Below are 26,149 nucleotides of genomic sequence, written 5' to 3'. Positions count from 1 at the left end.
ATTTATTGTAATCCTTTGAAGGAGTAACATGTGCTGTGGATAAAGGGGAGCCTGTTGATTTACATGGATTTCCAGAAGGCATTTGACCAGATTTGACCTAAAGGGTCACAGATCAAAGTAGTAGCTTGTGCTGTAGGAATTCTGTGATTTCTTAACGAGATACATTGAAGGGATCATTCTTCATTGAAATCACAGGTTCTTTTTAGTTCTTGCTGTGCTGACATCAGCTCATATTGCAGGGCAAACTAACCTATAGAAAGAGAAAAGCAGTTTTAATATTTCAAGTTGATGATTCCAAGGTTTAATCTTGTTTCTTCCTACACAGATGCAGTCTGCTAAGTGTTAATAACATTTTCCATTTTTATTTCAGATTTCAAACCTCCATGTAATTTTGTTTTTGTATTAATTGAAAAATGTGCTTGTTCAAACTTTTTCACATTGTTAAATTATATTTATAGGTTATGGATCACAGCCTTATTTTTCTGAAACTCCATGGACCATGGGATCTTCTCTGTCGTTATGCTGAACTCCTTCACATCAAGCTACCTCTACATTCCAATGATATAAAACAGAAACCCTCCACATTCAACTGCATCACTAAGATTTTCTCAGTGGATGAAGACAAAATTCCACCAGAACCTGAATATTTCACTGCGCCTTTTGAGATGGACCGTATTAAAAGTTTCCAAATGGATGATCATGATTCATTCTTCTCACCAGCAACAAGAAGCAGAATAGTAAGATAATATCAAACTGTGTTACCGCTATCTTCTTGGCTGTATTAAAATATATTGAGGTTGATTAAGTACAGAATGTATGTAGCTGTGTTATGAGAAGGTGTAGCTTCTCTTTATATCCTCCTCTTCACTGAATCCCTACAGTGGGGAAACAGGCCATTCAGCCCATCGAGTCCACACTGACCCTTTGAAGAGCATCTCAACCAGACTCACCCCCTTATAACCTTGTAACCCTGCATTTCCCATAGGTAACCCCCCTAACCTGCACATCTTTGAACCGTGGGAGGAAATCTGAGCATCCGGAGGAAACCCACGCAGAAATGGGGAGAGTATGAAAATCCACATGGACAGTCACCCGAGGGTGGAATCAAACCCGAGGCAGCAGTGCTAACCAATGAGCCACTGTGTCACGCCATCTTATTTGCCGTCCAAAGGTGTTCCTAACAATTTAATGAGTTTTTAACATTTTGTTTTGTACGGTGACTGTGAAAGTCATGTATGGTCAGGTTTACCTTGAAGCAGAGCAGAACTGGAATACAGTGAGCAGTTTGGATTCCCTTACCCAAGGAAGGAAAGTTGACATATCAGGGCAGTCCAGAGAAGATTCACAAAGTTAGTCCTGGGTATGGAGGGATTTTCTTCAGAGGAACTGAATATAAGCTGGGCTAATGCTCATTGACATTTAGAAGATTGAGAGAAGACCATATTGAAACTTACAAGATTCTGAGGGACTCAGCAGGATAGATGTGGTGAGATTGTTTCCCCTTTTGGGGAGTCTGGGAGCAGATGGCATCATCATTTAAAAGGCACCTGGATGGGTATATGAACAGGATGGGTGCTGGCAGGTGGGAATAGGTTAGGTTAGGATATCTGGTCAGCATGAAAGAGTTGGACTGAAGGGTCTGTTTCCGTGCTGTACATCACTATGACTCTATCGCAGAATAAGGGGTCACACAATTAAAACTGAGATGGGGAGGAATGTTTTTTCGGAGGATAGTGAGTCTCTGAAATGCTTTACTGAAGAAGGCTGTCAAGGCTAGGTTGCACGCTGTATTCAAGACTGAGATAAACAGACTGTTAATCAATAAGAGAATAAGGGGTATGGGGAAAAAGGCAGGAAACCGGACCTGAGGATTATCGGATCAACCATGAACCATGAGCAGATTTGATGGGTCAAATGACTTCTTTAGGTTTTATTGGATATCCCCAACCTGTTGAGTGCCATGTATTTGTTCGGCTGCTTTCTACTAAGGTAGGAGATGGCCTTCATTTATATTCCTTCAAACAATTGTTTCTGATGATGCTTTGCAGTTGTACAGTGGCTCAGTATTAGCCCTGCTGCCTCTCGGCACCAGGGACCCAAGTTTGATTCCAGCTTCAGGCAGCTATCTGTGTGGAGTTTACACATTCACCCCATCTGGATGGGATGCTCTTCTGAGGGTTGGTGCAGACTCCGTGGGTTTGAATGGCCTACTTTCACACTGCAGTGATTGTATGATGCTTTGGAATGTAGAAACTAAAATGATACAAATGTTTAGCCATCTTTAATTCTGAATTTCAGGTCAATGGAATGTGGCTTTAGTCTTTTTAAAAAGTTAAATTAGTGATTTCAGGCCAATAAATTGAGTCCTTTTTTTTAATCAAGCATGGTTACATAAAATTGCTAAACCATTTTTCCCAATTGTGAAAACAGTGTTAACTGGGGACAGTGACTTCCTTGAAGGGATAAGTTAAAAGAATTGCACTTCTTCATTACTGTCTTTCTTCTTTTGGTTTAAAATGAGCAATTGTTCGCAAATACAAACATAGAAAGTAGGAACAGGAATAGGCCATTCAATCCTTTGTGCCTTCTGCCATACTGCCATTCCAAATGATTATGGTTGATCATCCAACTCAGCACGCTTTTCTTGCTTTCTCCCCATCCCCTTTGATCATTTTAAACCTAAGAATTATATCAAACTCCTTCTTAAAAGCATTCAAAGTTTTTTCCTCACCAAAAACAGGAATTGATGGAGAAACTTTCTTGCACAGCATTTCTTTAAAGCCTATACATTCCAAACCTCTTTTGCATCTTCTCCAAACCTTCCCCATCCGTCCCATCATGTGGCGACCAGAGCAGAACACAATACTCCATATGTGATCTAACTAAAGGTTTTACACAGCTGCAACATACTTGGCAACTTTCATACTCAGTGTCCTGACTGATGAAGGCAAGCAAGCCTTTGTGCCTTCTTTCCCACCGTATCTACTCAGAGAGCTGTGGTCTTGCATCCCAAGATCCCTCGGTATATCAATCCTCCTAAGGGTCCAGCAATTTACAACTTACTTGCTTTTTATATTTGAACTTCCAAAATGCATCACGTATTTGTCCAGATTAAACTCCATTTGCCATTTCTTAGTCCAGCTGTCCAGCTAATCTATATCGTGTTGTATCCACACCATTCCTCACTATCTACAACTTCCCCCAAATTTTGTTGTCCGCAAACTAGCTAATCCAGACCAGAATCTCTTCTCATGCCTATAGAAGTTTTTACAATTAGTTTGCACATTTCCCACAAACTTACTGTTATACTCTGTTATCCTCCACTCAATCAATCCCTTTGTCCTCCTTTTGTGAAGTCTAAATCCCCAATCCTCACATCTATTGCTTTTTAAATTGGCCATTTTGTATAGCCGTTCCTCTGATTTAATACTATCCTTAATTTTCCTTGTTCAGCACAGCGAGACCACATTTCCCAATTTATTTTTGTACCAGACAGAAATGAACAATTTTTTAAAAAATTCATTCATGGGATGTGGGTGTCACAGCAAGGCCAGCATCTATTTCCCACCCCTAATTGCCCAGAAAGAGAAAGTGAAATGCTGGAGATCAGAGTCAAAAAGTGTGGTGCTGGAAAAGTACAGCCGGTCAGGCAGCATCCAAGGAGCAGGACAGTTGACATTTCGAGTATAAGATCTCCTCGGATGCTGCCTGACTGGCAGTGCTTTTCCAGCGCCACACTCCATCTTAATGAAGAACTTTATCATCTTATAATCACTCATCCTGCAGGAGCGTCTGCCCTGCAGCTGGTTTGCCAAACCCCTTTACAATTTTGAGTTGAACACTGCTCTTATGGCTAATCACTTTTCAATCTATTTATGCAGGTCCAGTATATTCTGAACCGCTGCGAATATAAAAAAGGAAATCGAAACAAATTTGGCATCACCAAACTTTTGGACTCAAAGACATACAGTGCAGCTTACACCCTCCATGATGTAAGTAATTATAAAATGTTAATTGATGCTTGAAGCTTGCCAACCGATAGTTACTAGATGAGGTGAATTTATAAATAGTATAACAAGAAAATATGTAATAATGTTCAGCGGTATTGGATGATTAGATATGTGTTTTGTGGATGCAACAGGGGTAGTTTTATTAACATAAAAGGTACGGGGTGCATTTAGTGTAGTTCGATGCAGCTCAGTCCACCTCACCTGTGGGAGAGGCCACGAGTTAGTCTTCCATCAGTGGGAAATTGTGAAGCGATTAAACTGAAGGTGGGAACTTGCTAACCTTGTACAAATAAGCCTTTGGTTTGTTTGTTGGATGGAGTCAAACACCAATGTTTGCTTGTTGGAGATACTAAGGACTGCAAATGTTGGAGGTCAGAGTCGATAAAAAGTGGAGCTGGAAAGGCACAGCAGATCAGGCAACATCGGACACAAAAGTCAGCATTTCAGATCAGGACCCTTTTTCAGGACTGGGGTGGGGGTGGGGAAGGAGGCTGAGGGCAACCTGGATGGGATGGTGGTAGGTGGATGCAGGTAGGGGGTTATGTGATTGGGAAGGGTGGAGCAGACAGGTGGGAAGGAAGATGGTCAGGTCAAGGAGGCAGGGAGGAGAGGGAGGGTTGGGGATGGGGAAATTTTGAAGCCGACCTAACCTGTCCATCTTCCTCCCCAGGTATCCATTCCACCATTCAATCACGATAATCCCAACCTGCAACCACCTATCACCATCCTACCTACCTTTCCCCCAGCCCCATCTCCCATTTATTTCTCAGCTACCTTCCCCCTCCCCAGTCCTGATGAAAGGTCCTGACCCAAAATGTCGACTTTCCTTCTCCTCTGATGTTGCCTGACCTGCTTTGCCTTTCCAGTTCCACGTCTTATTGACTAATGTTTGTTTGTTTGTCCCTTGATATGCTACTGGACAGAACCAAACTGTGTTTGTGTGTGTATGTATAAATATGTTTTATGACTAAAGTAAATTTTGAAATTTAAAAAAAAAGTTGAAATCAGTTAAATTAAAGCCTACCAGAATGTAATGGCACTTATGGATTAGGTGCAAGCGATGCAGCCCTCCTGTGTTTCCAGAAGGTCTCCAGGTACTGCAGCTTTCCTAGAAACAGGGTTGGTTCCTTCATTGAGCAGCATTTAGAGTCAGATAAAGGAATCTGTCATTCGGCAGGGGGCTAGCTGCTTAAAGCCACCTGCTAACTTTACCTCTGATCACCCCTTCTCCCATCCCCACACTCCTGTAATCCCAGTCCCATGATCTCTATTCTGCCATCACTCACTTGGGGTGTAGTGTCTCTTTGAGATCCTCCGGTGGCACTAACAACAATGAGGAGCTGCCGGCCTTGGATAGCTAGAAGCCCTTGGTGTGTTGTATTTTTTTATCCCCTGGGTCTTGTGTATTGAGCAAGGCCCAATGGTGGCCACTTTCTAAGATATCTTAATTATTTTAAATTGTAGACATTTAGCGGCATTTATTTTAACAAAATAAATCTCTCATTATCTCCCTTCTCGAAAAAATTCTGATTGCTACTGGGATACTGTTATTCTATCCTGCCAGGGACCTGAGTATCTATTCTTAATTTGTCAACTGAATAATAAGGGATGGTTTTTATCTGACACTCGAATGTGAATAAGCAGTTGTACAGTGCAAGAGCAGAAATTGCTGGAGAAACTCTGCAGGTCTGGCAGTATTTGTATGAAGAAAGCAGAGTTAATGTTTTTGAGTCCAGTGACGACTCATCAGAATTGTTTCGCCAGTGATTTCTGTTTTTGTTTCAGGTGTGTTTTGAGAAGATTTGTAGCTCAGGTTGAGGTTTTGGATGTAGGTTTGCTCGCTGAGCAGGAAGGTTCATTTCCAGACGTTTTGTTACCTTACTAGGTAATATCTTCAGTGGGCCTCAGGCGAAGCAATGCTGAAAATTCCTGCTTTCTATTTATATGTTTGGGTTTCTTGAGGTTGGTGATGTCATTTCCTGTGGTGAAGTCACTTCCTGTTCATTTTCTCAGGGGGTGGTAGATGGGGTCTAACCCGATGTGTTTGTTGATAGAGTTCGGGGTGGAATGCCATGTTTCCAGGAATTCTCGTGCATGTCTTTGTTTGGCTAGTCCTAGGATGGCTGTGTTGTCCCAGTCGAAGTGGTGTCCTTCCTTATCTGTATGTGAGGATACTAATGAGAGAGGGTCATGTCTTTTGTGGCTAGTTGGTGTTCAGGTCTCCAGGTCTATGTTTTGTAATTATGCAGTGCACAGGGAGGGAAATCAGTGATGTGGTGGTCGAGAGGTAAGGTGACTGCTAATCTGTTGCATCCTGCACTCAACTTCTGTTGGTGCAATGGTAGTGTCCCTACCTCTGATCTAGGAGACCTGAATTCAAGTCCCACCGCTGCAGAAGCGTGTAAAGGCATCACTGAACAGGTTGATTACAAAATATAGAATTATTTGCCCATAGCAGTGTTCTCCCAGCTTTTTGTCAATTGAAATCCGTCCTTAAATATCAGCAAGGAAGTTTACTGTGCAACATTACAGTCTGGCCTATTCCATTCTTGTACACTTAGATATAATGCAGGAAATTTCAGAAGAATGTGACCAAAAACTCAACAAAATAAAGAATTCTGGTTAATGAATGAAGTCTGATATTTGCTTGTCTCTCTTCCAGTGTAAGTTCAATCAGAAATCGTTAGACCCGTTATGCCCCAATGAGAGATACCTTTTGTATGAGGAGTGGGCACATCCCAAGAACTTTTACAAACTGCAACCTCTGGATCTCATCAGGTACTATTTATAATACTTCAGCTGCACTCACCTGCTAATCTCTCGAATTTCCATTTGCTGTGCGTATCCCAATGGATGCACACAAAACATAAGTCTGCTTGTTCTCTGCAAACACGATTGCAGCTTGAAATTCATGTTATGTACTAGAAACTCTTCCAAGGCTGTTCAAATTGAATTTGTATAATAAAGAAAGAAAACCAGAACTCGAAACTGAAGGAGCAATCTGTCATTTGTGCTTTTTTGTACAAATTATTGCAACCAAATACCTCACTGTACCGATAACCATATAGATTAGATTACTTACAGTGTGGAAACAGGCCCTTCGGCCCAACAAGTCCACACCGACCCGCCGAAGCGTAACCCACCCATACCCCTACATTTACCCCTTTACCTAACACTACGGGCAATTTAGCATGGCCAATTCACCTGACTTGCACATCTTTGGAGTGTGGGAGGAAACCGGAGCACCCGGAGGAAACCCACGCAGACACTGGGAGAACGTGCAAACTCCACACAGTCAGTCGCCTGAGGCGGGATATGAACCCGGGTCTCTGGCGCTGCGAGGCAGCAGTGCTAACCACTGTGCCACCGTGCCGCCCACTAACCTCCATATGGGGAGGTTAAACGTGATGCCGAACATGTGAGGTATTTGGTTGCAATAGCTTGTGCACACGTATCTGGGATTGGATTCATCTGCCATTATTGTATGCACATCCATTGAACTGATAGGATGCTTCATCATTATTTGTTAAATTAAGTGCAGTGTAGAGCGCATGTTAAATCCAGACGTTTATACGACATCTTAGCATTAGCAGAGAGAAACAAAATCCTACAGAAATTTGAGCGAGAGGAGAAAAAGTCAAAATGTAGTCTGTGAGTTCTACCATAGTTCATTCATGATCAAATGGCATCACGTTTTGGGACCAGATTTACCAACATATGATTTCAGGTACTTTAGTTGAAATATGTTGGCCTGAAAATTCAAGACGAGTTAATTTTTGATGTAATTTTAACAATTAAAATAATTTTAGTACACTAAGAATATGGGAAACTCGTGGTATGGGATTGAGTTGTGTATTTGATTTTTTTCTAATCTATCCAAAAGGATTGTACAGCTTCCCAGCAATGTTTCCTGGAACCCACTGGGGACCACCAATACATTTCTGCATTCTCATTTGTCCCTCTTTAGTTCATAGATGTGGGAGACTCTACTTAACACCTTCCTGTTGAGATGATGACTCAGATCTGGAACAAAGCAGAGAGTGGAACTCAACTCCAGGCACACTCACAGCAACGCTGCCCCACCTTAGTGAATAAAAGCAACTGTTTCAATGAGGAAGGAGAATTTAAACTCACTCAGAGTGGGCCAGAGAGGATTAACAATATAAACACACAAAAGAGAGTGCCAATCTCCTCTGTGCCTGCTATATTCCATGTCAGTCCTGCTTTTGAGAAATGGAGCATTTATTACAATATTTAAACAGCGCATTTGGGGAAAATTATTTTAACTGTAATGCCTGTTGGATCCCAGGGCTTGTGAAACCAAGGGCTGACTTTAATTGGCCTGCAGGAGTGAGGTAAGAAACAGAGAATTCCTAAAACTCAGGAGGGGACATACTTTATCTGGAGCCCTGATATCAGAAATGTACAAGTATCAGGAAAAATGAAGGGTGTTGTAGTTGCTGCAACATGATAGAATGTCAATTAAACTTAAAATCAAAAGAACTGCAGATGCTGTAAATCAGAAACAAAAACAGAAATTGCTGGAAAAGCGCAGCAGTATCCTGGGATCGGTCCCATCTGGCCATGGGGACTTATCTACCTTAATGGAAAGAAATCGAGTTAACGTTTCGGGTCAAGTGACTCTTCCTCAGATTTCTGTTTTTGTTATCAATTAAACTTGTTGGATATTAAGATGAATTTTCTTAGATCCAAATGTGATTTTACATTGATGTTTGAATTTAACAAATGGCATGTGAGGCCTTTGAATCTTCCAAATGGTTAAGCCGATTGTCAATGGAACAAAAACACCAGGCTGTCTGTGGAGTTCAGTTATTGTGAGATTGTTCGTTCGCTTAAAGGGGAAGAGTTGGGACAGAGTTATTACTGGCCAATGGCATTAGACTTCAAAAGCTGGAGCTGCCTAGGGTGTTGGGTTATGGAAATGGGAGTAACAAAGAAAATGTTTTGCTTTTAATGTCATTTACTAATCTCATTTCTGAGGTAAGGAGACCAAAACAGCACACAATATTCCAGGTGTGGTCTCACTAAGACCCTGTACACTTACAACAAGACATCCCTGTTCCTGTACTGAAATCCTGTGTGATGAAGACCAACATATCATTTGCCTTTGTCACCAATTCTTATAAAGGATTCTAACATTCTCCAAATGACAGATGTTACATTAACTGGTCTATATTTTCCTGCTTGCTTTGTCTTTTTTCTTTAGAACATAAGTGATGCATCTGCAATTTTTCAATCTACTTGAATGTTGCAAGATTACACCAAGACATCCATTATCTTGGCAACCACTTGCTGTAAGACCCCAGGATGCAGGTCAGCCAGTGGGCTGAGAAGTGGCAGATGGAGTTTAATTCAGATAAATGTGAAGTGCTGCATTTTGCGAAAGCAAATCTTAGCAGGACTTATATACTTAATGGTAAGGTCCTAGGGATTGTTGCTGAACAAAGAGATCTTGGAGTGCAGCTTCATAGCTCCTTGAAAGTGATGTTGCCAGGGTTAGAGGATTTGAGCTATAGGGAGAGGCTGAACAGGCTGGGGCTGTTTTCCCTGGAGAATCGGAGACTGAGGGGTGACCTTATAGAGGTTTACAAATTTATGAGGGGCATGGATAGGGTAAATAGATAAAGTCTTTTCCCTGGGGTTGGGTAGTCTAGAACTAGAAGGCATAGGTTTAGAGTGAGAGGGGAAAGGTATAAAAATGACCTAAGGGGCAACTTTTTCATGCAGAGGGTGGTACCTGTCTGGAATGAGCTGTCAGAGGAAGTGGTAGAGGCTGATACAATCGCAACATTTAAGAGGCATTTGGATGGGTATATGAATAGGAAGGGTTTGGAGGGATATGGGCCGGGTGCTGGCAGGTGGGACTAGATTGGGTTGGGATATCTGGTCGGCATGCACGGGTTGGACCGAAGGGTCTGTTTCCATGCTGTACATGGGCAGCACGGTGGCACAGTGGTTAGCACTGCTGCCTCACAGCGCCAGAGACCCAGGTTCAATTCCCGCCTCAGGCGATTCTTAGTGTGGAGTTTGCACATTCTCCCCGTTTCTGCGTGGGTTTCCTCCGGGTGCTCCAGTTTCCTCCCACATTCCAAAAATGTGCAGGTTAGGTGAATTGGCCATGCTAAATTGCCTGTAGTGTTAGGTGAAGGGGTAAATGTAGGAGAATTGGTCTGGGTGGGTGGCGGGTCAGTGTGGACTTGTTGGGCCGAAAGGCCTGTTTCCACACTGTAAATAATCTAATCTAATCTCTGTGACTCTATTATGTTCAGGAAATGTGTCAAGCTTAAATTAATAGGAATAGTAATGCGACTTATCTCCAGTCTATCAGTGTCCCAATACTGTCTTGCTGATCGGCACAGGCCTCTCTGGCCTGAAAATTCAGCCACTGGATGATAAAGCAATATTAAAAACTGAGCTTTGTACTCTTTCACAACTTCTCCTTTCCTCTAATAGTTCAGGAGTGGCGACAGACTAGTGGTATTGTTGGGCTGTTAATCCCGAGACCTGGGATTAATGTTCTGGAGAATTGCTTTTGAATATTGCCACATCAGATGGTGGGATTGAATTTAATGAAAATCTGGAGTTATAAGTCAAATTATGATCACAAATCAAGTTTTGGCGAACTACCCCTGTGGCTTACTAATGTCCTTTAGGAAAGGATACTGCCACCCTTACCTGGTCTGGCCTTACATGTGACTCCAGACCCACCACTATGTGGTTTAAATGTGGCTTATTCTCAACTGCCCTCTGGCCAATTAGGAATGGGCAATAAATCTTGATTTAGCCAGAGATGCCCTCATTCTATGAATGAATAAACAAAACAGCTACAAATGATGAAGCTTGTTCCAAGAATATCTGAACAATCTATAAATATCCACTTTCCTGATTAAGATGGATCCACATCACTATTCCCTTGTAGCTACATTGTACAGTGGAGTTATAAAGCAGAGTTTTATTTAAATTCATCTCACTTCATAATTGTTCTTACATTAACAATGTCACACTTTTAAGCTCAATAGGTTCCATCACATTTGATTCTTATTGAATAAGTAATCTCCTGGTTATGTTGTGCACAATTTATTTAAAGATCATTAGGGAACTGCATCTCATAGTGAGGATAATGCGTGTATCTGGTATTATGCTTTTTCATATCACAGCATGGTGGCAAACCTTTGCCCAGATTGTATTTCATTCTTTAAACTGGTGCTAAAAAATACACATCCAAATTAAAACATAACATAAGTAAAGTATGAACAAGGAGAAAGATCCTAGCTGATGTGATTATAATGTCAAATCTGTACTGCTGCTTTACCCTGATTACTCTTACTTTTCAAAACATCAGCTGATATAAGCCTATCCAGTCTTTTCTCACTGTATGTTTTGCCTTCAGTAGTATTTTCGCTATTGTTCAATAACAGAACACACTAGATTTAAGATGTGAATTATCCGCAAGTTCTCATCGAGCATTTTATAAATCTGTGTGGCGCTGATGAATATATTATGTTAAGAACATGAAGTAGTGATGATTATCAAAAAATCTTGGCGAACTTCCAGCTTTAATCCTGCCAAATGTGTGGAAATACCACTTGAAGAAAAATGATCCAAGTACAAGTCTTTCCGCAAAATATTCAAAATTCATCTTCTTCATAGCAAAATCAGTAATGCTTTAACAATAAATTATCTTGTAAATGTTCTAAAACTGTTGCTCCACAGGAGACCAATCAAAGGAGCAGATCTAGTGTTCCTTCAGTCTGTGACTAACAGTCTGCGGACTAACCTTAGTAATTGGGAAATTCAGAATTCACATGATTACACAAAGGGTCTGTAGAGGGGTATAGTCAGGTTAAGCGGGTGGGTAAAAACTCAGCAGATGGTATATAATGTGGGAAAATATGAGGTTACGCACTGGCAGGAGAAGAGAAAAATAGTAGAATGAATTAATTATTATCCATAATGAATATTTAAATGGAGAAAGACTACAGAAAGTTACAGCACAGAAGGATTTGGGAGTTCTACATAAATCATTAAAAGTTAGCATGCAATATCAACAGGTAATAGGGAATATAAAAGGAATGGATTATAAAAATAGGGTGATCTTGCTAAAACTATACAAGACACTAGTCAGACCATAGCTGGAATAATGGAACACTTTTGGGTCCCTTATCTAAGGAAACAAATTAATGGCATTGAGGCAGTTTAGGTAAGGTTTCACTGGGATGATCCTAATGTGGAGGGATTGTCCTGTGAGGAGAGGTTGAGTGGGTTGGGCATGTACTCATTGGAATTTAGAAGAATGAGAGGTGACTTTACTGAAGCTTACAAGATTTTTAGGGGATGTATAAGTATAGTTGCAGAAAGGTTGTTTTCCCTTTTTGGACTAGAGGACGTAATCTCAGAACAAGGGGTCACATATTTAAGACAGAAATAATAAGAAGTTTCTTCTCTCAGATGGTAGTGAATCTATCAAATTCTTTACCATAGAACCTTTTAGAGTTTGGGGCATTATACATATTCAAAGCTGAGGCAGAGAAATTTTTATTCAGTAAGGGAATCGAGGGTTATGGGATAAAGCAGGAAAAGGGAGTTGAGGATCATCAGATCAGCTATGATCTCATTGAATGGTGAAAAAGACTTGATGGGCTGAATGGCCTACATATGTCCTTACATCTTATGTCTTTATCACCAGGCTCAGAACTGTGCCATTGAGTCATCACGCTGTGAAAAGGAACATGCAAAATCTACCATTAGAAATTCCAGTTCTGCCATTTTGTCAAATACTTGTATATGTAATTGGTATGTTGCCTTTGCAATTTAGAACATCAATATCTTTGTCAAAAGTTTTTCTTTTTAATTTTGCATTGCAGGAAGTATTTTGGCGAGAAGATTGGAATCTACTTTGCTTGGCTTGGTTTCTATACAGGGATGCTGGCCATTGCTGGATTTGCAGGACTTGTCTGTTTTATTTTTGGAATACTGACTCTGGATTACAATACATGGAGGTATGTGGGAAAATATAACACCTCAGTGGCATCCAAATAACATTTCATATTGATGTGGCCAGTGTTCTGATCACTGCGTAGTTTGCAGCTTTCTGCTAGTACCCATTTCATTATCACATTTTTAGCCTCCACAGTGGCTCAGTGGTTAGCACTGCTGCCTCACAGCGCCAGGGACCCAGGGTTGGATTCCTCCTTCGGGCGACCGTGTGTGGAGTTTGCACATTCTCCCCGTGTCTGCATGGACTTCCTCCAGGTGTTTCGGTTTCCTCCCACAGTCCAAAGATGTGCGGGTTGGGTGGATTAGCTACGCTAAATAACCACAGTGTTCAGGGATGTGCAGGCTGGAGGGATTACCCAGGGAAAATGCAAGATTACGGGATTGGGTAGAGGGGCATAGGTCTAGGAGGGATGCTGTTTGGATGGGCCGAATGGTCTGCTTCCATGCTGTAAAGGTACTATGTTTATTGTCAAAATATTATCACAGATTTGTTCTGCAGTGTACGTTTCAAATCCAATCATCATCTTTTGCTATGCTACTGACTAGGGCCTGATAGCCTGTAAGTCTCACCACATTCATTGATTGACCACCTACTTTCATACCTTTCTGTATCTCTTTGAGATGCTTCTGTGAACATGGCTCCTGCAGTGATGTTAGCACTGGTCATAGTAGGCAATGGTGTCTCACCCCATGCCCAATTTCAAAAGTTAAGTTTCACTAAATACTGTTCTGATTCAAGCAATCTATCCTTTGCACAGAGCTGCATTTATTCTCTCAATGGTGGAGGAGGAAAGGTATTTCATCGAGAAATGACAAGGTTGGACTCTAAGGCATAAGGACTTGTCAAAGAAAGTGTTTTAAGGAAGAATAGAGGAGTGTGGCCCAAGAAGGAAGAAGAAAATAAAATTGTTAGACATCATGAAATTGAAAGTAGAAGACTCCTATGGGCAACAGATTAGGAAAGTACGAGAGTTGGAGAAACGTGCAGAGAAAATGAGAAATTAACCATGGGTGGATTACCATTTCCACTAACAATAACATTGATTAGAATCTTTTAGGGCCTGTGCGATGGTGAGATGTGTGGCAGAATTGGACAAAGTATCTGGTGAGGTCTATTCTCAATCTCAAGAGCAGTTCACTCCACATTGTCATAATGATATGGAGAAATTCTCACTAAACAAGGGCAAGTCACTAATTAAGGGGGATTATTGCTTTTTAAACACCTTGTTGATGGCACAACTCACCTCATTAATATTCAACTTTCTATCTTGCCTAACTCACCAAACCAGCTAGATGAAATGATTCAGAAAAGACTTACAAGGATGTTCCAGGGCTGGAGAATTAGAGCTATAGGGAGAATCTAGATTAGAGTGGTGCTGGAAAAGCACAGCAGTTCAGGCAGCATCCGAGGAGCAGTAAAATCGACGTTTCAGGCAAAAGCCCTTCATCAGGAATACGTATTCCTATTCCTGATGAAGGGCTTTTACCTGAAATGTCGATTTTACTGCTCCTCGGATGCTGCCTGAACTGCTGTGCTTTTCCAGCACCACTCTAATCTAGACAATGGTTTCCAGCATCTGCAGTCATTGTTTTTACCTACGCTATAGGGAGAGGCTGAATAGGCTGGGGCTGTTTTCCCTGGAGCATCGTAGACCTTATAGAGGTTTAGACAGTGATGAGGGGCTTAGACAGGGTAAATAGACAATGTCTTTTCCTGGGGTGGGGGAGTCCAGAACTAAAGGGCATAGATTTAAGGTGAAGGGACCTAAAGGGACAACATTTTCACACAGAAGTCAGTGTGTATATGGAATGAGCTGTCAGAGGAAGTGGTGGAGGCTGGTACAATTACAACATTTAAAAGGCATCTGGATGGGTATATGAATAGGAAGGGTTTAGAGGGATATGGGCTGGGTGCTGGCAAATGGGTCAAAATTAATTGAGGATACTTGGTCGGCATGAAAAAGTTGGACTGAAGGACCTGTATCTGTGCTGTACAACACTATGTCTCTATGACATCAAGAAAACTCACCGTGAAAAGCAGAGTCATACCTACATTCAGCTTGCTACTTACTCAGAATGACCTCTATGTTGGACACTTAGCAAAGAAAAGAAATCACAGGATGGGTACTGGAGACGGACACCCCACCCCCCAAACATCCACGTCACATTGAGATGAGTGATCCAGATCTGCGTTGAGACTGAGAGTCAAAGTCTGTGCTGGGGCTGTGGGTTCAGGACATCACCAAGAAGAAAGAGAGAAAGAAAAACACAATGTGGGGGGAAGATAAAAGAAACAGACAGCAGAGCCCTGGCTGGGCAGTCCTAATTCGCCGCCATCTTGGATCTGATTATTGAGTGATTATTGAAATGAGTTTGGTACAAAAAGCAAGAAGAAATCATCACACTAGAGAAATCATCCAAAAACCTCAACATAACTTGGATTTGGTCAAAAAATGTAAGATTAAGTCCATTGAAATGGCTACAAACTCATTAACTGTATTGCTGCATCTAGATTTAATTGTTCATTGATGGATTAGCCTTATTCTGTTGTTGCTGATTGACTAGTCTGGCTGTAAAGCTTTTCTATCATTCGTTATAAATATAGGTTAAAGATTCCAGGTGAATATTTATGAGACATCAGGAGCTGAATTATACCAAAAATCAGCTGAGTGTAAATTTCAGAGAGTTTTGGGAAAGGTTTCTGTCTGTGAGCTTCATCAAAATAGTTTGTGAAATTGTCCATAACACGCTTTATTATGGAGGCATCAGACATCTACAGCATGCATATGGGCATTCAGAAATGATGGGAAAAAAATCTCTCCGTGGCTGCTGGAAATCTGAAATAAAAACATTTATTTGAATTCAGCTTTTGGTCAAGTTTGTGACCTCTTCAAAGTGTAAAAAGTGCAAAATTTGTTGAATTTTACATTTTACGGTAATTCATGATTTTTAAAATCACTAGTAGCGATTTGTGTGTGGTTACATCACCACTTTTTTACCACAATTTGTCATCAGACAGAATATATGAAATTATGCTACAAGCTTTCATGTTGCAAATAACTACATTACGGATAAGTAGTTGGATTATGTTACAGCAATTATAATTTTGCTTTCATTTTGATTTACAGTCAGGAAGTGTGTGATCCTGAGATTGGAGGTCGTATGATCATGTGTCCCCAGTGTGATCGAGATTGTAGTTATTGGAGACTCAATATTACTTGTGAATCATCGAGGGTAAGTGCACCCATGTGTATACATCGTATACAGTCATACAGCACAAAAGAGGCCCTTCGGCCCATCAGGTCTGCACCAATCTATCGATACTAATCCCACTTTCCAGCACTTGGCCCATTGCCTTGATTCTTATGAGGTTTCAAATCTTCATCACAAATGCTTTAAAGCTTGTGAAGTTACCTGGCTCTACTACTGTCCCAGGCAATGTGAGATGAAAAGACTTTCCCACCACCCACTAGATGAAAATACTTTGCTTCAAATTCCCTTTAAACGTCTTGCCCTTCAATTTAAAATTATGTCCCCTTATTATTGACCCTTCTACTAAAATGAACAGCGGTTTCCTATCCATCCTGTCAATGCCCCTCATAAACTTATACATCTTTATCAGAACCCCCCTCAATCTTCCCTACTTTAAAGAAAGTAACCCAAGTTTATCCAGCCTCTCTTCAAAGCTGAAATGGCCCAGGGCAATATCCTGGTGAATCTCCTCCGCACGCCCTCCAGTGCAATCACACCCTTCTTATCGCATGACGACAAGAACTGCAACATAACCAGGATTTAAACGTAATTCTTAAGATAATCAACAATTAGAATTTAATTGCAGTGTGCTTCAGCAGATTCACACTATACTCAGAACAATAACTGTTTCTCTCTTTGTGGATGCTATCAGACCTGCTGAGTTTTACCAGCACTCTGTGTTTGCTCCAGATTTTCGGCAAATGCTGGAATCCAAGGTAGGCATCAGGAGGTGGGGATGTCGACATTTTGGGTGTAAGCCTCCTTCAGGACTATGGTAGGTGGAGGGGGAGCTGCAGATTTTCAGTATCCGCAGTATTTTGCTTTTAATTACTGTGTGGTTCTTATTCAGGATAGTTTTGGGTACCTGAAATAAAAAAAACCTATAAATAAATGATAATTCATCCAGAACAGCAAAGGATTTTATTGCTCGGTAAATTTATGAATTAATAGACAAATTAAGAGGTTTACGGCAAAGAGGAAGAGAAATGTTTTGCTTTTGCTTAATACATCTCAAAAGTGTAAATTACATATGGTGTTACTTGTTCTTATAATATTTCAGTCCAATCAGGTGTCATGTAAATTAAACACTTGAAAACAAAATAGTTGGAAGTATTCACATTGTAAAATCTTAAGTAATAGGAGCAGAAGTAGGAAATTCAGCCTGTTGAACCTGCTCCACGATTCAATAAGATTCTGGTTGTTCTGACTGTGGCTTTAACTCCAGTTTCTTCTCTGTCCCCCTTAACCTTTTGACCTCCTTAAAGGTCAAACATTTGTCTAAATCAGTCTTGACTATTTTCAAATGCCCAGCCTCTATTGCTGTCTCCAGAAGAGAATTCCAAAGAATAATAATCACTGGAGAATAAATTCCTTCTCATCTTTGCCTTAAGTGGAATCCTCTTGGTTTCCGTTTCTGACCCCCAGTTCGAGATTCCCTCCGGAGAAACATCCACTCAGCATCTACCTTGTCAATCACCACAATCATCCCAACCCCACCCCCAAAAATCTTGGTATCTTTTATGTTCTAATAAAACGCACCTTTCAGACTTCTAAACTCTAATTAGTGTAGGCACAAACTGCTCAAGCTTTCCACTTAATACAAGCCCTTAATTTTAGAAATTAGCCCAATGAACTTTCTTTGAACTGTTTCCAGTGCAAGTCTATCCCTCTTTAATTAAGATGACCAAACTCTATATTGTAGTCTAAATGTCATTTCATCAATAGTCTTCAAAAAAAAAGACCTTCTCACTTTTATGCTCCATTCCCCCTCACCTTGAACAAAAGGTCAACATTCCATCTGCTTTCCCTCGTACTTGTATTGGCATGCTAAATCAGGGACACATGACTTCCTCCTTATTGCAGCGTTCTGTAGTCTACTTCCATTGAAATAATGTTCTGTTTTTCTATTCTTCTCTCCTAAGTGAACAATCTCACATTTTCACACATGATACTCCATTTGCTAAATTTTTGCCACTTATTTAACCTAACTATGTTCCTTTTCAAGCCATTTGTATCCCCTTTGCAACTTTCTTTCTTACCTATCTCGGTTTTCTCTGCAAATTTCACTGCAATGTAGTTAGACCCTTCATCTAAGTCATTAACATAGCCATAAAGAGTATTTAAATAGGACCATAGATACCCAGCATTGATCCCTTCGACACTCGATTACAGTTTGCCAACCTGAAAATTACCAATTTATCCTGACTCTGTTTTCTTTTCATTACCCAATCCTCAATGACAGTATGTCACCCTCAGCACCATGAGCTCTTGAGATGAGAAACTATTTGTGTGGAACTAGTCAAATGCTTCTTAACAATGCACTGTATGTTAAAAATCTAAAATGGCTGATTTAAGAAAGAAAATCTGTTTTAAACCAGAATCACATTCTGCAGATGGTTTCCAAGAATGTGAGGTAATCTCTGAGATCATCTCTCTTAGTAAACATTACAGAAAAAGTATGTTTCCTGGTCAGACCCAGGAGGGTTACAGTGCGGTGTTAAAAATTATATTTGCATGCCTATGAGTCACTGATATTTTCAGTTTTGTGTAACTGTCCTTTAGAGTAAACATCTTTGACAGATTGAGTTACCTTTGTAAGCTTTTCATTTTGCAGGAAATGCAAAAATAAAAACACTTACAATTGTACCTTAATTTCAATTGCAATTTCAAAATGTAATCAATGGAAATTGAGTGCAATGTAATTAGATTTTCACTTAGAGTCATAGAGATATAGAGACGTACAGCACAGAAGCAGATACTTCGGTCCAACTCTTCCATGCTGACCAGATATCCTAATCTAATCTAGTACATTTGTCAGCACTTGACCCATATCCCTCTAAGCCCCTCCTATTCATATAGCCATCTAGATGCCTTTTAAATGCTATACTTGTACCAGCTTCTACCACTCCCTCTGGCAGCTCATTCCATACACACACTACCCTCTGCGTGAAAAAGTTGCCCTATAGATCTCTTTTATATTGTTCCCCTCTCACCTTAAACCTGTGCCTTTTAGTTCTGGACTTCCCCACCCCAGAGAAAAGACCTTATCTATTTACCGTATCCATGTCCCTCATGATTTTATAAACCTGTATAAGGTCACCCCTCAGCCTCTGATGCTCCAGGGAAAACAGTCGTAGCCAATACAACTTCTCCCTATAGCTCAAACCCGTCAAACCTGGCAACATCCTTGTAAATCTTTTCTGAACCCTTCCAAGTTTCACAACATCCTTCCAATAGGAAGGAGACCAGAATTGCACGCAATATTCCAAAAGTGGCCTAACCAATGTCCTGTACAGCTGCAATATGACTTCCCAACTCCTAGATTAAGTGCTCTGACCAATAAAGGAAAGTATACCAAACACCGCCTTCACTATCCTATCTACCTGTGACTCTACTTTCAAGGAACTATGAACCTGCACTCCAAGGTCTCTGTTCAGCAACCCTCCCCAGGACTTTACCATTAAGTGTGTAAGTGCTGCTTCTCCAAAATGCAGCACCTCAAATTCCCTATCTTAGACATTCCCTTCCTTTTAAGAAATGCAAGCTCATAATTTGTGTCAAATGGTGCAGCTTTGTCAGAATCCAGAGTATTCATCTTTAAAAGTGCCAATAGCTCCATATCGTGTTGGGTAACGTGTGAAATTAAATTTGGGATTGCACGTATTGCATAAAAATAAAATACTTTATAGGAATAGCACTAAATATTTCACATTTCACACCTGTTCATATTTGGCATAATATTGTGCAGAGGTTACTTATATCTTCATGCATCTTCCACAGAAATTATCTGTATTTGACAACTATGGAACTCTAGCCTATGCAGTGTTTATGGGAATTTGGGGTAAGTAAATGGCAGCTGTTTTGACTTCAGAACAATTATTGTATTTACCTTGTTTCTGCTCGCTGCATCCTGCAAAATGAAACACTACATCGATCTGTTAACCAACTCCTTAGACAAGCATCTACTCCCTTCACCCACTGATACCCAGTGGCAGCAGTCTGTATTATCTCCAAGATGAACTGCATAACTTCACCAAAGATCCACAGACAGCACCTTCCAAACCCACGACCACTTCTATCTCGAAAGACAAGGGCAGCAGATACGAGGGAGCACTACCCCTTACAAGTTCCCTCCAAGCCACTCATCATCCTGACTTGGAAATATATCGCCGTTCCTTCACTGTCACTGGGTCAACATCCTAGAATTCCCATCTTAAGGGCATTCTGTACCCTACAGCAGGTGGACTGCAGCAGTTCAAGAAGGCTTCTCACCCCCCACCTTCTCAGGGGCAACTAGGATGGACAATAAATGCTGGCCCAGCCAGTGACACCCACATCCCACAAATGAATAAATTTTTTTTAAAAAATGGGCTGGAAGGGAGAAAGTGCGGCCGGCATAGGAAGAGCTGTGGGAAACGTGTCTGCACCCCTGTCTTTCTCCCCCTCCCTTTCTCCCCCTCCCTCCCCCAAGGTGATTATGCAGTGCTGTAGGAAACGGTGATGTTCCTTTGCTGTTTTATGTCCCATAAAGTGTGCAGCAAATCCATATTCACTATTTTGTTCACTCATCTGTTCTGGAAGATTTTGTGGAAACAACCATCTGGTGGTACCTAATGAAGCAAATGATATGTATCACATTTGGTCCCATAATCCCAATCCATCACAAATAACCTACCCAAACTGAACTGGACTCTAATGAAATTAAATGGCAGGGAAAGATCTTTATGAAAATTGTCATTATTTTACAACAGTGTGTCACTCTTGTACTGTGAACTGTTTTCACAATGAAGCTTTAATAGCTGCTTCTTGCATGTATTCTGCGACATAATAATATTCATTTTATTCAAAATCCCAGCAAGTAACCTTTCGATCAATTTAGCTTTGCTGTGGATTTCACTTGAACTTCCGCTTGACTTGATTCTCAGTTAAGTCCTACAATGATGCTCGTTCATTGATGTTTGGGAGCTATTATAACACCATCTGATCTTTGGCAGTGACCGTGTTTCTGGAATTCTGGAAACGCCGGCAGGCTACATTGGAGTATGAGTGGGACACTGTAGAACTGGAACAGGAAGAGCCACGGCGACCAGAATATGAAGCAAAATGCACTATTCCAAAAAAAAATCCAATCACACAAGTAAGTGAGTGGATTGAGTACAGCTGTTAAGACTTGTTAAAGTGCATGTGAAACGACTTTCTGAGAAAGTTTTGCTTTCCCTTTTTAATCATGTTTATATCAGATGTACAAATCACACAGTAGGTTCACACAAAAATGAAACTCTGCTTTGTGGCCTGTTCAAAACCAGAAAAGAAAACTGAGAGATGGCACCACTATGTTGTAGAATGAAGAAAATTCCAATCTCTGCAATTCTTTCCCCCAAACTTGGCAACGCAATCGTGCCGAACAGAAGGATTTACATTCTTTTGATTTAGCTTGTGATGACTTGCATTGTATTTTTCAAGTTGCAGTTAGGTAATGGAAGAAACATTTTTGTACAATTAGTCTCAGTTTAGTGAGATCCATTCAAACCTGAAACATACCATTGACTCATCTTCAATGTGTAGAGCTGAGGCTTCAAATCAAGACTCTCATCTGAGTGACAGGCTGGAAAGTTGGATGTTTTGTTTTAATTTTTAAAGAACACTTTATAATAGTTATGATTTTATTTCCAGGAAGAAGAGTTGGTTCCTTACTCAGCCTGTGGAAAATGTATGCGACTGGTTTGTGGTGGAAGCACAGTTCTTTTCTGGGTATGTTCGGTGTTGATATTATTTATGAATTTGTTAATTTATTCCAGGGAGATGATGATAGTTCAGTCAATGCAGCGCACACTTATTATAAATGGAAAATGCTTTGAAATTGTCCCTTGAAGGAAGCACGTGACATTGCCACAAAATTCAGAATTTCTTTTGAGGAAAATAGGAAAAAGTTGATCATGTTTACTTAATTTGAGCAACATCAAGATTGTTAAAGAGCAGAGATTGTGAAGTAAAGAACCGTAGGTCATACAGCAGAGAGGAGGAGACCTGTAATGGCTGTGCCTGTGAAAGCACTAATTCTTGAACAGAAGCCATATTTTCATTATCATTCTTTTGCATGTATTTAATCCAAATTCTCAATAATGTTATAGCAACATGTTACAACTTGAGGTGAAGATTTTCAACTTCTAAGGAATATCCTGAAGTTCGATGGTTCACTTGTCTAGATAGCTGGAGTGATGTAGAGATGGATATGGTTCCTGGAGCTAAAAGGATCAAAGGGTATGGGGAGAAAGCAGGGACAAGTTATTGAGTTGGATGATCAGCCATGATCACATTGAATGGTAGAGCAGGCTCGAAGGGCCAAATGGCCTACTCCTCTTCCTATTTTCAATGTTTCTATGGTTAGAGCATGTGTTGAGTAATGCCGACAGTGCATGTTCAATCACCATAACAGTTGAGGTAGTTCCTGAAGTCCACCACCTTAACTTTCCTCAAAGTGACATTGAAGCATAAGTTGTGATTAGCAACTGTGGAACTTTGAGAACACCCTGTGCAGAAAGAGTGTGAGACAACAATTTGAGTTGAAAATGTTCCATTTTTTCTCTCATCTTCTTAAATAAGGATAATGCACTCCTAGTTTGCAGTGTGTCTTTTTCCTTGTACAGCAATTCTCTTTAACTGTTTCATAGAAACAGGTAATGTTCCAAGTGCTCCAAACTATGTTGGTATGAAAGATGCAGATAGAAGAGACTGGAAGTAAAAGGGAAGAGAAGAGATAGGAGAGAAAACGGATATAAGACTGAGAAGGAAACAAAGAATAGTACAACACAGAAACAAGCCCTTTGACCCATCAAGCCTGCACCAACACATGACACCTTTCTAAAGGCATCTAAAGGTGTCACTGGGGTGCCATAGTGACTTAATGGTTAGCATTGCTGCCTCACGGTGCCAGGGACCTGGATTCAATTTCAGCATCAGGCGGCTATGTGGATTTTGCAACATTTTCCCCATGTCTGCCTGGATTTCTTTCGAGTGCTCTGGTTTCCTTTCACAGTCCAAAGATGTGCAAATTAGGTGGATTGGCAATGCTAAAATTTCCCATTGTGTTCAGGCTAGGTGGATTAGCTATGGGAAATGCAGGGTTCCAGGGGTGGGTCTGGATAGGGTGCTCTTTGGAAGGATGGTGTGGACTTGATGGGCCTGCTTCCACACTGTAGGGATTCAGGGATGAGCTAAAAACCTTTTGCCTCCTTGTAGGCAGAGGGGAAACATCACTGTTGTAGTGGATGTACATTTTGATAAGATATGGTTATTTGTGTGTGTGGACATTTCATTAATTGTTCAACAATAACTTGTTTCAACCAAGAATTTTCACATTTCACTGTGTTGGGATACTGTGATATGGCATTGCCTTATTGCCACTCACTAGCTGTGCAATGAAGTTGTGTGCTATCCTTCCATGGCCACACCAGTATTAGGTTTCTGATCTGATGATACGTAACCAAATGTTGAACATTGTGAATGTACACTCATTGTGCTGCTTGCAAAGATGTATTAAAGATTGTCAGTGAGAGCTTTGGAGGGGGAAGGATAGGAGCACGAATTGGGGTGAGAAGCAAGTTGTAAAACAACAGAAGTAAAATTAGAAGAGGAAAATTAGAAACAAGGAGGGTGTGGTTAATAATTGACAGAAATAAAGAATATTAAAATTACGTGAAAGAAAATAATGAAAGATTGAGCAATTTGAATTATTACGTGACTTGAAAGTTGAATAGAAAGTGAGGAATCAAAATAAATTTATGCCATTCTATTAGAAAAGATGCAATGATACTGGTCTTATTGGAGCTCCTCTTTTATTTAACCCACTGTCTGCTAATTGAATTTGTGTTCTCGAAGTGGTCTGTCTCTGTCTTTGCTGGATGTTTGTAAACTGCAAATGCATTATTTGAGAAAGTTCATTTTTTCTGTCTATAGAATGGAAATATATATTGTTTAGAAGTTTAAAAATATCAAGAACCTTTGTTAAATTTAGTGATTTTTAAATTAATTTTCTTTGGATTTCATGATACATAATTGCTTCCGATCAAATTCTTCCAGATCTCATTAATTATTGCCTCAGTAGTTGCCATTATTGTCTATCGGTTGGCTGCCTTTTTGAACTTCTCTGCCAAGCTGCCCACGGCAATAGATGACAATCTGGAACCTCTCAAAGACTACCTGACTCCACAGATGGCAACTTCTGTAACAGCATCTCTCATTAACTTTTTGTTCATTATGATTTTGAATATTCTTTATGAGAGAGTCGCAATATGGATCACTGACTTTGGTAAGTTCACTTTCTAATGTCATTGAGTGAGTCCCAATACGACATATTTAAATGACAGGAAAGGTGACAGTTTTGTGGTATTATCGCTAGACCGTTAATCCAGAGATTGAGATACTGTTGTGCGGACCTGGGTTCAAACCCTGCCACAGCAGATAGTGTAATAAAAATCTGGAATTAACAATCTACTGATGACCATGGAATCTGTTGGTTTCGCTAAGGCCCTTTAGGGAAGGTAACTGCGGTTGGTTCATGGTCTGACCTACATGTGACTTCAGACCCACAGCAATGTGATTGGCTTTTAGTTGCCCTCTGAGTAATTAGGACTCGGCTATAAATACTGGCCAGTGATGCCACATCTTGTAAATAACAAAATAAAATTGTAAGAAATATTCATCTTGTGATTGACGAGGTCATTAGTTTAAAAATGGTTTCCTAAGTAAATGCTTAAATTAATCAATAATATCTCAACATACATGTTGTGAATACATTACAGTAACTAAGAATGTTATGTGCTATAAAAACATAATGCTCCTGTACTCAATTTGCGTGAAACTCAAAACAAAATTATATATCTACATAGTCATTGCGACGGGATATCAAATTTGGTCGGATTGAACGTCAGCTTGGCTTTGTTGGCAGCTTTTTGCACCAGAAGGTGATGAGTTCAGGCTCCTCATCAGAGTGTTTGTGGAGAATGTAGTCAGGTACTTTACAGCATTATTGAGTTTCTGGATTCCATTCAGATGCACGTTGTTGCATGTTAAAGTTGCAATGGGAACATGATAAGTTTGACACTGTGAAAGTCTACAATCAAATTTCCTGATCCTCTAAAGTCTTCTTTCTTTTACATTATTTTCTCATACAAAAATTATTTATTTTTTACTTGTAAAAACTTTTTTACTGATTGATTTCATTTTTACACAGAGCTTCCAAGAACACAGACAGACTATGAAAACAGTCTAACTGTGAAGATGTTTCTCTTCCAATTTGTCAACTACTATTCCTCTTGCTTCTACATTGCTTTCTTCAAAGGCAAGATTGTGGGTTATCCTGGAGAACCAGTTTACTGGTTGGGACGATTCAGAAATGAAGAGGTACCAAGAATAAACAGCTTTATTTTAAATAATTGGCTTGCCAAATCACACATTTAATATTGATATTTTTGTATTTGTATTATAGAGATGTGGTTTTGTTATTGAACTAGCAGTCTTAAGGTAATGAGATGATAATCAGGAAAAGATGAATCTACATCCTGTAGTGATATTGAGATTATTAACTCAGTTTTTTTGAAAAATTAGGAGATAAAATGCTGGTAGCATTAAAAATGAATAGAGGCTTTGGATTGCCGTAGAAATCTCAACTGCCTTAATTTTGTCCTTTTAGAGAAGCAATCCTCCTTGCTTTGCCTCTTCCAGCCTATATTTGAATGAAGTTCCACAGCAGTTTGGAGGACTCTGAACTGCCATCTGAAGTAAACCAGAAACCAACCAAGTTGTATCAAAACTCTTATCAGAGTTTCAAAAAGAGACCTGTCTTTTCAGTTTGGCAGTGAATGCTGACC

At 40.2% G+C, this 26,149-nt stretch overlaps 1 protein-coding gene and 1 long non-coding RNA gene across 5 annotated transcripts in view; one reads left to right on the top strand and one right to left on the bottom strand.

The window, feature by feature from the left end:
* The window catches only part of ano6 (anoctamin 6), a 140,607-nt gene that overhangs the window by 88,408 nt on the left and 26,050 nt on the right, over positions 1-26,149 (top strand). For 3 of the 4 annotated variants that reach the window (XM_043708688.1, XM_043708689.1, XM_043708690.1), the window contains 10 exons: positions 459-737; positions 3,882-3,992; positions 6,673-6,788; positions 12,896-13,030; positions 16,157-16,262; positions 20,061-20,121; positions 21,275-21,417; positions 21,954-22,031; positions 24,360-24,588; positions 25,513-25,682. In XM_043708688.1, the coding sequence (XP_043564623.1) occupies positions 459-737; positions 3,882-3,992; positions 6,673-6,788; positions 12,896-13,030; positions 16,157-16,262; positions 20,061-20,121; positions 21,275-21,417; positions 21,954-22,031; positions 24,360-24,588; positions 25,513-25,682 (1,428 nt within the window). Of the gene's footprint in view, positions 1-231; positions 300-458; positions 738-3,881; positions 3,993-6,672; positions 6,789-12,895; positions 13,031-16,156; positions 16,263-20,060; positions 20,122-21,274; positions 21,418-21,953; positions 22,032-24,359; positions 24,589-25,512; positions 25,683-26,149 lie in introns of those variants that run through there. The other variant, XM_043708691.1, reaches the window with a different exon arrangement.
* LOC122559321 overlaps positions 168-26,149 on the bottom strand; it is a 108,441-nt gene continuing 82,459 nt past the window's right edge. The window contains exons 2-3 of the long non-coding RNA XR_006314394.1: positions 16,935-17,145; positions 168-250 (exon numbers count right to left, since the gene is read on the bottom strand). This is a non-coding gene — a long non-coding RNA (uncharacterized LOC122559321). The remainder of the gene's footprint in view (positions 251-16,934; positions 17,146-26,149) is intronic.

The sequence above is a fragment of the Chiloscyllium plagiosum genome, chromosome 19, assembly GCF_004010195.1.
Source record: "Chiloscyllium plagiosum isolate BGI_BamShark_2017 chromosome 19, ASM401019v2, whole genome shotgun sequence".
NCBI classification, from domain to species: Eukaryota; Metazoa; Chordata; class Chondrichthyes; order Orectolobiformes; family Hemiscylliidae; genus Chiloscyllium; species Chiloscyllium plagiosum.
This window is presented reverse-complemented; position numbering and strand designations above follow the sequence as displayed.